General features: G+C 37.1%; 1 protein-coding gene across 1 annotated transcript in view; it reads left to right on the top strand.

Moving 5' to 3' along the window:
- PKHD1L1 (PKHD1 like 1) overlaps positions 1–14,569 on the top strand; it is a 137,935-nt gene that overhangs the window by 63,120 nt on the left and 60,246 nt on the right. Inside the window, 12 exon segments of the mRNA XM_053661152.1 lie at positions 511–681; positions 1,223–1,449; positions 2,188–3,172; positions 5,400–5,648; positions 6,348–6,497; positions 7,055–7,229; positions 8,159–8,315; positions 8,708–8,864; positions 10,089–10,168; positions 10,627–10,756; positions 11,916–12,045; positions 14,010–14,251. Coding sequence (XP_053517127.1) covers positions 511–681; positions 1,223–1,449; positions 2,188–3,172; positions 5,400–5,648; positions 6,348–6,497; positions 7,055–7,229; positions 8,159–8,315; positions 8,708–8,864; positions 10,089–10,168; positions 10,627–10,756; positions 11,916–12,045; positions 14,010–14,251 — 2,853 coding nt within the window.

The following is a 14,569-nucleotide window of genomic DNA, read 5'->3' as shown; positions in this document are numbered from 1 at the left end:
AGAAACAAGCAAAATATAAAAAAAATTGGAATGTATTTTTTTTAATCATACCAGTCTGCTAGCAAGCAATGAAATTCTTTTGATGGGAATCAGCTTTCAGATCTGTTTTTATCACAGGGCAACTCTGTAAAGCGTACCTTTTAGATTGCTTATTGTATTCTGGATGTGTAGCAATTTGAAAATTCTTACTCATGAACACAAGCTAAGTATTTTTGTTTATTGTTCACTCCATGTTGAGTTGTTTTTTAAAATTTGGTAAGCTATACCAGATATGGTTTTCTAGAAAAGTTAATGCTGGGCCTCGTCTTCCTGGAACGTAATTTCATTGTACAAGATAGCTTTTTACAGCCAGTGAGTCATTTCCTTACCACTCACTTTCTGTTGAAACATAACGGGCATGAGAATATGAAACCTGTCATCTGCACATGCATTTGAATTATCATTTCAAATTTCTTTTCAAAGGTACAATAAGTGCTTATATTTATTGCGTACAATCTTATTTTATGGCAGGTTCATTTTCCTACTGATTTACTTCACCTGGAATCCATTATTATAGCAGCGGGTACATTGATGATGCTCACTCTGTTTTTCTACAAGGAGTCGTTAACGTTTTGCCGGCTGAAACAAGGCACATTCCCCTGCACCTGTTTGTGGGTAGCACTGAAGCCACATACACTCGAGGTAAGGGAGTTAAAGGTGGAAACCCTGTTACTGCAGTGACCCAGGTATATTTAAACATTCTGGAGTAGGAGGCAGACACCTGGGTCCAACCCTGACTCTGTCTCTTACTCGCCACATGACCTTGAATAGGTCTGGACTACTGTGAGTAGTATTTACTCTATAAAGAAAGGGTCATATTGATGTTAATCCTGCCATTCTCCCAGAATATTTGTGTGCCTCAAATAAAATATAATATAAAAATGTCCTGATATTCAGTACATGCCTGAACATACATTAAAATGTAAAATGATATTTTCCACATGGGATCTGGCGTTAGACAAATTGAAAATAAGTCAATTTTATATTCACTCTCTACCCTATCACCTTTGTCCAGGTCTTTCTTTAACTTCGTACTGCCTGGGACCTCTCTTATCTTTAAGAGAAAACAAAAAGGTTTACCAGAATGTAAACCACCATGGTCAAAATGAAAGATAGTGCAGTTAAAAACAGTTCCCCTTTTAGAGTATCATCCACGACTTACAGACAGTTCTTTTGTCTGAAGGAGAACCTGTGGATTTGCACGTGGGAAGCTCTGTGGAAGGCTGCCAAGCAACAGAACCCTTGTGTGGCTTGAACAACACCGGGGTTAAAAATTCAGATATGTTCCTCTTTGAGCTTTCAAGGTGTTTTTCACCATCTATAAGCAACATTAGTCCATCTACTGGAACAGCAAATGAGCTGATCACAATTACTGGGCATGGCTTCAGTAATCTCACATGTGCTAATAAGGTAAGACTGTAAAGATCTTGTTTTTACATCTATATACTCAATAAGAGGAAGGCATTATGTTCATAACCTCATAACTAAATTTCTGACAGCTTTGTTGTGTTATAATTCACATGTCATACAATTCACCCACTTAAAGTACATGATTCAGTAGCTTTTCATATATTCACAATCATGTATTCATCAGTCCAGTCAATTTTACATTTAATTACCCCCAAAGGAACCCTATAATGCTTAGAATTTATCCCAATCCTTCCACACCTCCCTTCCCTAACCAACCACTAATCTGCTTTCTGTCTCTGTGGATTTGCCTATTCTGGTCTCTTCTCATTAGCAGAATCATAAAAGAGGTCATTTGTGACCAGCTTATTTTACTAAGCATATTGTTTTCAAAGTTTATCCTGTCTAACCATGTATCAGAGCTTCATTTCTTTTTATGGCTGAATAATATTCTATTGCATGGCATCCAAATTTTATTCATCCATTCATCAGTTCATGGACATTTGGGTTGTATTTACCTTTTTGACTATTATGAATAAAATGTATCAATGAAATTTTAAGGACAATCATAATTTAGTTTTGAGATTAATGAAAGATATGCCTTTATCAACTAAAGCAACTATGTATAAAAATTTGAGCTTGAGTAATATTTAAAAAAATTTTTTTTTCGCTGCTAATACAGAATTTGAGTTTGTAGTGGAGAAATGTATTGACCTATTTTCATGCTTGTTTTACTTTCAGGTTGCAGTGGGTAGCCACCCCTGTGTTGTAGAAGAAAGCAGTGCCAGTTTCATTGTATGTCGTATTGACCCTCAAAACTCAATGGATATTGGCATCGGGGAAATGGTCACTCTAACTGTCTACAACCTGGGCAGTGCCATCAACACCCAGTCCAATGAATTCGATAGGCGATTTGTACTTTTGCCAAATATCGATGTGGTGTTGCCAAACACGGGGTCAACTACAGGAATGACCAGAGTGACCATAAAAGGCTCTGGATTTTCGGTTTCTTCTGCAGCTGTAGAGGTCTTTATGGGTCATTTTCCATGCAAAGTTCTGTCCGTGAATTATACAACCATTGAATGTGAAACGTCTCCTGCTCCCCGCCAGCTGGTGACCGTAGAGCTTCTGCTCCATGGAGTGCCTGCCCGATGTCAGGGAAACTGCAGCTTCTCATACTCAGAAAGCATAGCTGCCTTTATAACAAGAATCTCCCCAAATTCTGTCACAGGCTCTGTAAAAGCTATTATTGAAGGAGAAGGTTTCGGCACTGTCTTGGAGGACATTGCCGTTTTCATCGGAGACCAACAGTTCAGAGCGATAGATGTCAATGAAAATAACATCACTGTTCTTGTGACTCCCCTCCCGGCTGGACTTCATCCTCTCAGTGTTGTGGTAGGAAGTAAGGGTCTGGCTCTGGGAAACCTGAGTGTTCACAGCCCTGCCATAGCATCCCTCACACCGACTTCTGGAAGCATCGGTGGTGGAACCACTCTGGTGATCACAGGAAACGGCTTCCACCCAGGCAACACCACCATCAGTATTGGGGATGAACCTTGTCAGATTATTTCTGTCAACTCCAGTGAAGTCTACTGCCGCACCCCAGCGGGGACGGCTGGACGGGTCAGTGTGAAAGTCTTTGTTAATGAAGTCGCTTATCCACCTCTGTCATTTACGTATGCCTTGGAGGATACTCCATTTCTCAGAGAAATTGTTCCAACCACAGGTATTCCAGTAACCACCTTTTCATTCTTTTGTTATCGTGATATAGTATTGGTAAAACTTAGCATAGAATTGGATTATTATTTATAAGTGGTTATTAAGATATATTTTTATTTTTTAATTTTTTTCTCTTTTTTCTTTAACTTTATTGGGGCAACATGGGTCAATGTGTTATACAGGTTTCAAGTGTACATTCCTATGGTAGATAGTCTGCACAATGCAGTGTGTGCAGATGTGGGATTTTTAGATGATCCCATTTAAAGCAGTTAATGTGTGGAGTTCAAATTCAGTGCATTCTCTATTTTGTGATTAGTTTTTTGCAATTTCTTGGGATAATAATTTTAGTCAAATTCCAACTTCTGTTTTGAAACAAAATCCCCACTAACTTGACCTAAATTTCAAAATGAAAGAGAAATAGATGGATCTCTATGGATTAAAATTGGTGATTAATTTATGTCGTTAATGTTGATTGATATGGCGTAGGAAACACCTGTTAAAATTCACATGTAGTTGATCTTACTAACATAGAGAATTTTTCAGAATACCTTGTTGCCATCAAACTACAACTGATTATTAACACAACAGAATCCTTTGAAAGAGATCATTGGCTCATTCAATTAGAAAAAATAACAAAAAAATGAAGATTTATTTAATTATTTAGTATGGCTCATTTTTTTTCTAAACTAAGGTAGGTTGAGATGTCTTCTCAATACTCTGTCATTATATTTTGCCATGTCTAATCATCTTTCAGCTGTTTGGAGTGCTTATTATTATCTGTATAATAAATTCTGGAGAGACAGCTGTAGAGTAATGGGTGAGAACACGGTCTTGATGCCTGGGTTCAAATTGTGGTTCTTCTACTTTCCACTGGTGAAACTAAATGTCATTGATTGGATGTAACTTAGAATGGTACCTTTAATAAGGAACTCATTAAATGCTAGCCTGTACAAAGAGTCATTTTTAGTTTACCTTACCAGCAAATGTGTCAAGTTTGGGTAAGATGTTTTCTCTGCCTTCAAGAAATTTTCTATTGAAATATTCTTGGAGGCATCAAATTTTCTCATTTTTTAAAAAGCAAACATTAACAATAGTAATGAGATACTTTACCCCCATATATTTATAGTCATTGCAAATGATGAGCTAGATACTGGCATATGTTCCTTATTTACATGAATCGTTTATGTTTCTTTTCTCTTTTTGAATATCTCTCTCAAAACGATATATCTGATGATGTAAGACTTGTAGGGAGTGAGAATTGAGATGTTGTATTTACTGAAGAAATAAGACAATAGATCATACTTAGAACAACACTTCCGTTTGAGAGGTGAAAATGTCAGGTAAAATTAAAAATGTAAGACCCCCTAAACAACTTTTAGCTTGTATTTTAACATTACTCCTAACATGAAATATCTTATTAATATCAGTGGTCTTTAAAATGACAATGTATATTTCAGTGATCTTTACTATGATCAATTATTTGTGTATTTCTACTATTACTATTTGAATTAAAATCAAAGTAATACTTGGTAATTCTTCATTTGTAACAAGTTATGTTGCTTAATATCTATTCTCTTAATACTTAGGTATGTAGGTCATTAGAATGACCTGTGAAAAATTCCATGTGTTTCATGCCCTGAATGCATTTCGTCAAAAGGGAGAAGGGAGGGAAGAGAGAGATTGAAGTACTTTGTTCTGTGACATCAATATTCATCTACAAGTCTTTTAATTGTTTCTGTATTTACTATCTTACACCTAGATATGTATCTATCATAATTTGTTTTTCAAAGTATATCTATGGAAAGTATTCGAATTAATAAAATAATTCATCCTCAAAGAGTTTTGAATAGCAGGAAAGTACCAAACATTTAAAAACAGTAAGTTTATTCCTAAGAAACAGTAAGTCCATTCCTGAAATATACCTGCACCCCTTGCTCAGACATTCATACTCCTTAACTCCAGATCTACCTCCTATTGTCCTTTCTTCTCCACCAGCCTGAGTTAGTAACTTATAACTCAGTAGAATGGACAGAAGGGGCTGGAAAGTATTGTCAATACCTTACAGTTAATATCCGATGGACTATAATGTCTATGATACAACATGTTTTGTTAATATTTATATTAGCTTTAAGTACTGGTTATTATTTTGTTTATGGAAGTAAATGGGTGTATCTTAAATGCATGTGTAAATATTAGAATTTAGATATATTTATACTGTTTGCTTTTTTTTAAAGGTCCACCAGGTACCAAAATTCAAATCACTGGATCTAATTTGGGTACTGATATCTTAGAAATTTCAGTGATGATAAATAACATTCAGTGTAATGTGACCATGGTCAATGACAGTGTATTGCAATGCATCGTTGGAGGTCATGCTGGTGGCACGTTTCCTGTTACAATGCATCATGGGACGAAAGGCTCTGCTGTGTCCACAGTTGTATTTGAGTACCCACTCACCATTCAAAGTATTCACCCAAGCCAAGGTACTCATGAGTGTGCAGCGACCTACGGATATTTTATATTGTTTCAGTAAATATTCATCTTATTTATGAAAAAAATTTCTTCAAACACTGCTGAAATTTGTATTTTTAAGCACAGTAAAAAACTTTTGTTTATGCATCAAATATTCTTAACACAGTCAAATATTTTTGTTTATGCATCAAAGCATGCAAGGGCATTAATGAATCATTTCAAAATAGCAATTTAAGGCCTATATTTCTCTTAGTGCTATATAATTTAATTAAAAGTTAACCCTACTTAAAATGGCCAGGTTATGTGGAAATTTATTTTAAAATCATGTTTAGACATCACTGGCCTATAATTGCCTACATAAATATTTTTTATTTGGAAATTATTTTAGTTGTTTAAAAACTTGAAAAAATATAAACAATGTATTTTTAATTAAAGTAGTAATTTTACAGTCTTACTTTTACTACTCAGAAATTCTTTGTGTTAATCTCTTTTTAAACATTTTTATTTCCTAGTAGTTTAAATAAGTGACCAGATGTGACATTTACTCAGTAAAGATTTAAAACACTGCAACAGAAAGAGATTCTGTTAACATACTATAATATCATATGAGTATAGTTTTACTAGCAAGAATCTTTTCATTAATGTCACTTCTGTTTCAGATTTTAAAATAAACTACATTGGCTTCATTTTCCCTTCTCTGTCTTCACTAGGAAGCTTCGGTGGAGGTCAGATCATGACAGTTACGGGCACCGGGTTTAACCCACAAAATTCCACAATACTCCTGTGTGGTTCAGAATGTGCTGTCGATAGGCTTAAATCTGATCACACCACATTGTTATGTAAAACTCCACCTAATAAGGGTAAGTTGTCAGAAAAAAGAATGGCAGTTTCTGAGAAATGGCTACTTTTATAAAGATCAGAATCTGCATTTCTTTTTTTCAGGCTTTTGTGTTCTTTGGGGCCATAGAATCACCTTTATAACTGTCCTAATTTTAAGCAATTGCTTCAGATTTTTTTTTGACATTTATGCATGTTGCACAATTTATATTTGGGCTCATTGAATTGTTTATAATAAATTGTAGTCTTTCACTTTATGATACAAAGTAGTGGTTCTTAGTTTATGAAGCTTGCCAAACATAGAAGGCATTTTTAGTTCCAACTGGAGTGTTCAATTTCTCTTGGAGACAGGATGTGTAATGGTTATGAGGGTGAACTCTGGTAGTGCATGGATTGCTAAGAGGCAAACCCAAGGTGTGTCTTTTGGCACGTTATTCAACTTCCCTGTGCCTGCATTGGTGTCAACTGTAGTTGAAAAATAAAATTTAAACTTAAAAAATGATGAAAAGAAAATGTTTGGGGTTTTGGAAATGAATAGACTGTGATGAAGGAAGCACTACGTGCCACCCTCTTCTCGTAGGTCCTGGACCAGAGCAAGCCTGTGAAGTGAGTGTGGCCAACGGGAAGGATTTGTCACAGTTCACAACTCCTTTCAACTACACCATGTCCCTGACTCCGCTCATCACCAGAATATCTCCCAAGAGAGGCAGCACCGCAGGGGGCACCAGACTTACCGTCCTGGGATCTGGCTTCAGGTACTGTCCTCCCATGCTCCTAATCAGTGCCTATTTCCCCATTCAGCCATTATGCCTGCTTTCTCATGCCAGGACAGTGCTTAAAGGTAGCCATGTGGCATATACCCATCTGCTCCAAAGTCAGGCATGAGGCACATAATAGTACTAATAGCTAACTTTTACTGAGTATTTAATCTGTGCCAGGTACCTCCTACCTATTGAAACTCCCTGCCTTGTTAGATATTTTATCCCACTTTACAGTTAAGAGACAAAGATTACCAAGACTAAATAACTTGCCTCAAATCCTATTAACATCATGAGTATAAATCACCTTCTTGTTATACTCTCCCCAGTATCTCATCTCCAGCCATGATCTGCTTTATCGGGTCATTGAAAAATCTCTTTATGCCTCGGGACCATTTTCTTGTAATGGGCAAGGTTCCTTTTTCCTAGAAATATTCATTATTTAGCTCAAGTGTATGCACTGTTTCATCATTTAAGTGAATAAGGCTGATGTCAAAATGCCAGATCATTCAAGTCATAGAAGGCCATTTTAACTCCTGAAATACTTAGAACTACCTGGGGCTCCCATTTGTACATGGAGATTAAATTCTTGAGTCTGCGAGGGTGTGAAAATGTCACATGGACAAAATGACCCCTGTACGTCTCTGACAAAGGTGTCTGTCTGGAGACCAGCATAGAATCTCTCAGTAAACTGAACCCTGGACGTTTTTCTGTGACACTAGAACACCTTCTCGTTTGTGTAGTTACATTTCCAGGCCTCTTTTTTTTTCTGAACAAAATATTTGGAAGTTTTACTACAGAAAAATATGTCACTCTGCACTTTGACGAACCATAGGGTAAGATGATTCACTTCGCCATCATGCATATGTGACTCAGAAATTTGAGAAAAATCATCATTATTGTGTTTCTGCCCTTTTTCTTTACAGTGAAAATATGCAGGATGTTCTTGTCACCATCGCTGAAGCCAAATGTGATGTTGAGTATTCCAACGAGACGTGTGTCATCTGCATGACAAACACCCACAGTCCTTCAGGGTGGGCTCCAGTGCATGTCACCATCGGGAGCATCGGCATGGCCCTGCGGGTAAGGATGCTACTGGGTGTAGCAACTGGGGAAAGCTGGTCTATGGGAGGCGAAATGATTGGTAATGAACTTTTACTTTGTTAATGTCTCCAAAAACTAATGGAGCAATGGTTATAATACGTTTAAGGCAAGTTATATTATTTTCTTATTACAAAATTTTTAATATTTGAGATATTTAATTATTTAATTTAGTAGTGTAATAATTAGTAATGGATTTTTCATTTATTTATTACAGTGAAATAAACCTACTGGCAGCTATAAAACATTTAAAGTAGGTTATACTTATTACTAACGAAAATGTGTATTGTTTTAGATTTCTTCTTTTTTTCAGAAATTGAGTGAAGAATTCTGACAAAATCCTCTCCATTTAGGCCTCTCACGTTCTGTTGCAGGATAATGCCACCTTCCTGTACGTAGACGCCTGGTCCTCCACCTTCTCCTGGGGCGGGAAGCCTCCTCCTGAGGAAGGGTCACTGGTTGTCATCACGAAGGGACAGACCCTTTTGCTGGATCAAAATACCCCTATTCTGAAAATGTTGCTTATTCAGGGTAAATTTCCAAAACTCTGTTTATTAGACTCTGCCTGTGGAGTACTTCTGTAAAGTTAATTTAATCAAAACTCATTATTAGAAGCATCTGTAGCTGTATCACGTTTTGAGTATGGAGTGTAGTGCTGAGTTCTTTAAAAGCCATGCACTATAGGCCACTTGTGGCATGAAGTTATTTAGTGTATTGCAACCAGAATGTTTTAATGAAAGACAGTAGAAAATACCAGAGTATGCTGCATTCACGTGAGTAAGAATCTTTGCAAGCTAAATGTTACTTCATGAGACATTTGCTTCACTAGCTGAGTGTGAAGCATGCATGCATGTCCACACCCTCCTGTGGATCATGACAGGTAGGAGCTAGTTCCCATCTAGAAAAACACCAGTGTAGTGGATCCCAGGTGTTGTAAAAGCATAGACATTTGTACTAAATGAGCGCCCTGACTCTCCTTGGTTGCCCGGTTGCGACTCTCACCTATGCCTTGAACCACCTTCATTATTAGGTAGGTTCTTTCTGCTTCTTCACATTCTGTTTTAACTATAGAAAACAAAATAAACACAATTGTGGTTACAACTGCATGTAAAAGAAACAATCTTTGGTGAGAGTAAAATACTCTGGGCCTCAGTGTATATATTTTAACATGGGTTTTAGCCACTCAAAGAACTTTGTATTTTGTTTTTGTTTTAACTTCTGGGGTAATAATCATGCTTCAGTTACCTGAAGTTATTAACTGTTGGACCCTTGCACAGGTTTTCCTGTCCACAAATTTACATCATTCTTTTAAAAAATATTGCAGTACTATCTTTAACAACGCTAATCAGGCTATAGCTGTTGCTAGTGCAAATTAGAGGGTAAAAATGCAGAGTTAATGGCATTATAATAGTTTCTATAAAAAGCTCTTTCTTTCATTTTCATTGTTTTGATTCTTAATTTATATTTTGTGTCCCTGAGTCTGTGGAACTAGAATTCACGTGGCTGACTGACTATTTAACAACATTTAAAATAACCACTGGTCAAGAGAAAATTTACCCTGAGATTTTATTTTCTACCCCTTCCTGGGTCTTGTCTGATGTTTTTTATATTTCATGTTGCCAAAGATCTGAAGAGCAGTGACATGCATAGTGATAGCAGATATAAATAAAAAATTAAAATTTAACATATAACCAAATAAGCAGCTTTTGATGTTAATTTTCTTTGTGCTATATTTCAAAATTGTATGACTCCTAGGTGGAACTCTAATATTTGATGAAGCTGACATTGAACTCCAGGCAGAAAACATTCTAATTACAGATGGAGGCGTTCTTCAGGTAATGCTACAGAACCCAAGGTCTGTTCCTTGGTAACCTCTCTCTATTTCTTTTTTAAAATACTATGTGTCAAGTAGCTAATTATACTGAACTGTCACAAGTTGATTTTTGTATAAGCCTCCGTCATTAATATAAAATTCTTTTTCTGGGGAAAACTTTTCCAGAGTATTCTTGCTCTTTCGATGAGAAGATAATTGCATATTACAGTAGAGCAGAATTTAATATAGAATAGGAAAAAAATTGCTCTGAGATGTGGCTGAAGCCAATCAGTTTACTTTCCAAAGGTCTGGGGTAGTATACTTGCCTGCCTAGAAAATTTAAGGTTTATCTTCTGGAATAAAGATACTGACAATTGAACAATCAATTCTTGAAAGAAAAGAGAGTAAAGGAAAACATTGCTTTTGAGTGATTAGAGTTGTGGGTATTGAGTTTTAACTTTCTGAATGATGCCCTTGCAGATTGGGACGGAAGCATCTCCATTTCAACACCGGGCAGTCATTACCTTACATGGGCACCTGCGGTCCCCTGAGCTGCCGGTGTACGGTGCCAAAACGCTGGCCGTGCGCGAGGGCATCCTGGACCTGCACGGTAGGGGCCTCAGGGCTCATTGACTGAGGGGACGGGCTGGCCAGGAACCTGAGATAATCATCCTGACAACTTTCTCTAAATGAACACTTGCTGAGCTTCTCCTGCCTTTATATATTTCTCTTTTACTTCTTTTTATCACTTCCCTCCCTCATCTGGGGCAGGCCAGCCCTGCACAGGATTGAGGCTGACAGCCAAGGTCACTCTTGGGGAAGCACTTCTGGGCCTTTTCTACATCCTTTCTATGTGTGCCCCTAACACCTTCTGCTGAATTCAGCACTCATCATGGTTTGTACCGATGGCTTATGGGCTATTCTGGAAACATAACTATAAACTTACAGTTATACTTTTGTATACCTATATTCTGGAAAACTATGAGCAAATAACAATTTTGATCATGTTTGACGTATTAAGTTAACTTATTTAAAGGAAGTATGCCGTGTTCCTTTTTATATTGAAGTCTTCTCTATTGCAATAGTCTCTTTTATAAATGTAGGTATATAAACGTGATAACCCACTCTGATCATAAATGTCCTATGACATGTTAAATATATACACTAATGGAATTTTCAGGAATTTACACATTTTATTTGTCTCAAGAGTATCAATTTAAGGAATTCCTGTCAACAATGACAAAGATAACAGGATTCTGCCCATTTTATCAATAGATTCATACCATGATTGTGTTGAGTTCATATAAAGAAGAGGGTCATAAATGGAATACATTTTTGCTGAAGGATATTTTTTTAATTTAATTTATTTATCTTTAGAAGGAAAGGGAAGGAGAGAGGGAGATAAATACCAATGTGTGGTTGCCTCTTATGCGTCCCCTGCTGGGACCTGTCCTGCAACCTAGGCATGTGCCCTGACTGGGAATCGAACCGCAATCCTTTGGTTTGCAGGCCCGCACTCAATCCACTGAGCTGCACCAGCCAGGGCTGAAGGATATTTTTTTAATTATAGACCCACACTTATTATTGCAACCCTGATTGTTACTTCTATAAAACCAGCACTCTACATATTTCTTTTGTGAGAAAGGTAGGAAATGCCAAGGTAAAATGAACCTTCCTCAAATCGGTTCAATCCAGGGGAAGGTTAAAATGCATAAAGCTCTCAATAACCAAGAACCCACAGCTTTAGCGATACTGTGTGTTGGCTTCAGGTCTGCCTGTGCCTGTGGTCTGGACCCGATTGGCTCATACTGCGCGGGCAGGCGAAAGGATTTTGGTTTTACAAGAAGCAGTAACGTGGAAACCAGGAGATCAGATTGTGATTGCAAGCACAGGACACAGGTATGGTGTCTGCTGGGCCTGATAATTCAGAGATGAAAACAGAGACTTTTTTTTTAATGTAGAAGAGGGATGATTCAGAAGGTCCACAACTATTTCATTTACATGTGAAACTTCTAACAAAGAGACACAAATAGCCAGATGTGTATTCGCCAAATGTTAACACTGTGTTAATTACCAGTGTCATTTTCATTGATTGAATTTACAATAAGAAAAATTATTAATTTGAACCTATACAATAAATATATAGAGTAAGTCCTCAATGTCGTTAATAGGTTGTGTGGCTTTAAGCAAAACAATGTATAATGCAACTGAATGTTACCATAGGCAAATTGATATAGACAAGAGTTAAAAAGATTTTCTTTGAAATCTTATCAACTTTTTACAAAACGACATTGACTGAAATCACGTTTTTCAAGGACCTGCTCTACTAATGAAATATTTTGGTTGTTTTTTTATGGTTAGGTTTCCATGTAAGATTTTGTTTGAAAAAAGCATTCTGCTCTTAAAAGTCGTTTGAAAGTTTCTGACTTGGAGCTTTGGCTAAGGACCCTGATGCATGCAAACATGCCAACGCTTCTGTTTGGAGGCAGGAAGAGTGGGGTTGAAAGCGGCAAATGAACCCTTCCTTATCTTATAGCAAAGGTTCCCAGGGACCAAACTTGTGAGGAGTGATGGAATAAAAGGGAAGTAATCAGTTTAGGATGCGCGATGATTTACACGGCCATTTAGATGTCTGGCATTTTTATAATCGAAACTGCTTCTGACCCTCAATTTCTGTTTAATTGTATATTTTAGCAAATAAGAAATGAAAGGAAGAAAACTAATATATCTAACTGTATTACACCAGAATAGTGATGGGGAGAGGGAGCCAAGCTCCCTGATTTAATTTTGCTCTATTATTTAAATTATGGGTAATAGCAAAATAGGCTATCAGGGAGCAAACAGTAACTTATGACAAGAAACAACTAAATGACATTAAGGCCGTGACTCAATTTAGAATTAAAATTTAAGATGGCATTTTGAATTTGCCATTTTCTGAGTTAAAAATAGACTTGCAGATGTTAGGAAGCGTTAAATATATATTTAGCTTTGTAAGTGACAATCTTTTTTTCTGCCCTTGGAAGAAACTTCAGTTACATCATGGCAAAATAACAGAGTAGCAAATTCACAGGGCTTATTAATAGAAGGGAAAGTCTTCATTTTTAGCTTTTCTGTATGAAAATTAAGAGTAAGTTTAGTATTTAATGTAGAAATATTTAGTTTAAAAAAAAACAAGAGTTAAATAGTTTCCCACCGTATCTAACTCATTGTTCACCATTTCATCGGCAAATCCTGCTGGAGAGTTTGTGAAGCAAGTGGTTAAGAATACTGCTTCAACATCAGTCTCTTGGGTTTAACTCCAGAAAATGCCACGCACATGCTAGGTTTGTTACTTCACTTCTCTGGGGTTCAGTAAGAATTGGAATGCTGTGAGTAGCCATCTTGGAATTACTGTAAGAATTAAATGAGTTACTATGTATAATGTACTTAAAGAAGAGCTTCTGTTAAATGTTAGCCATCATTACAAAGGAAGGAAATGAGCACTTAGGTGCGCATAACATGTAAAATGCTTTTCAGAAAGAAATCTCTGTATCCTCTTGATCCGAGGGAAGTCAGCCCAGCCGACACCCTCTTTCATACTGCCTGAGCGACGTTCTAAATTAATAGGCCTTTTGACAGTTCTACAGAAATTAGTGAAGCTCTGTGAACAAGTGTGGCAATTGGAAGAGATTTCATTGAAAGGCACCTGTGAAATTTATTTAGTTGCTCTAAAAATAATGAAATACTATCTTCGAATTTCTCTTCAGATGATTATATGACAAAAAAGTTTTCTGTTTCACAGACGAAGTGTTCTACATAGCATAAAACAATGTTACATTGATGTATATTGATTTTGAAATGTTTTTTTGTTGAAATTTTTACAGACACAGCCAAAGAGAGAATGAAAAAAGGACCATCGCGTCTGTGTCTGCTGATGGAATAAACATAGGGCTGACTGACCCGCTGAACTACACACACTTAGGGGTCACTGTCACCCTTCCTGACGGGACACTGTTTGAGGCAAGGGCAGAAGTTGGAATTCTTACAAGAAACATCCTCATAAGAGGATCTGATAATGTGGAGTGGAACACCCAAATTCCGGCGTGCCCCGATGGATTCGACACAGGTGATTTTAGCAGCTATAGTGTGACGGCCTAAATGTTTCCAGACGTGGCAAACGTATTTTCCGGGGGCACAATAACCTCCGGTTGTGATCTTCTGGACAATGTTATGCTCTAGTAAAAATATGCCCCTGATCTCAGTGATGTAAAATGAGAAAGGTTTACTTCTCATTGATACTACATGTCCAATATGGGTCAATGGGGGAAGGGGGTCTGCTCATTGTAATTATTCCAGGACCTAGGCTGATGGAAGCTTCATCTCCACGTGGGCTTCTGTGATCTCTGAGACAGGCCACAACATGGCTGGAGAGCTGAGCATCAGC

This window comes from Artibeus jamaicensis, unplaced genomic scaffold, assembly GCF_021234435.1.
Source record: "Artibeus jamaicensis isolate MK-2021 breed Jamaican fruit bat unplaced genomic scaffold, CSHL_Jam_final scaffold_916, whole genome shotgun sequence".
In the NCBI taxonomy this organism is placed as follows: domain Eukaryota; kingdom Metazoa; phylum Chordata; class Mammalia; order Chiroptera; family Phyllostomidae; genus Artibeus; species Artibeus jamaicensis.
This window is presented reverse-complemented; position numbering and strand designations above follow the sequence as displayed.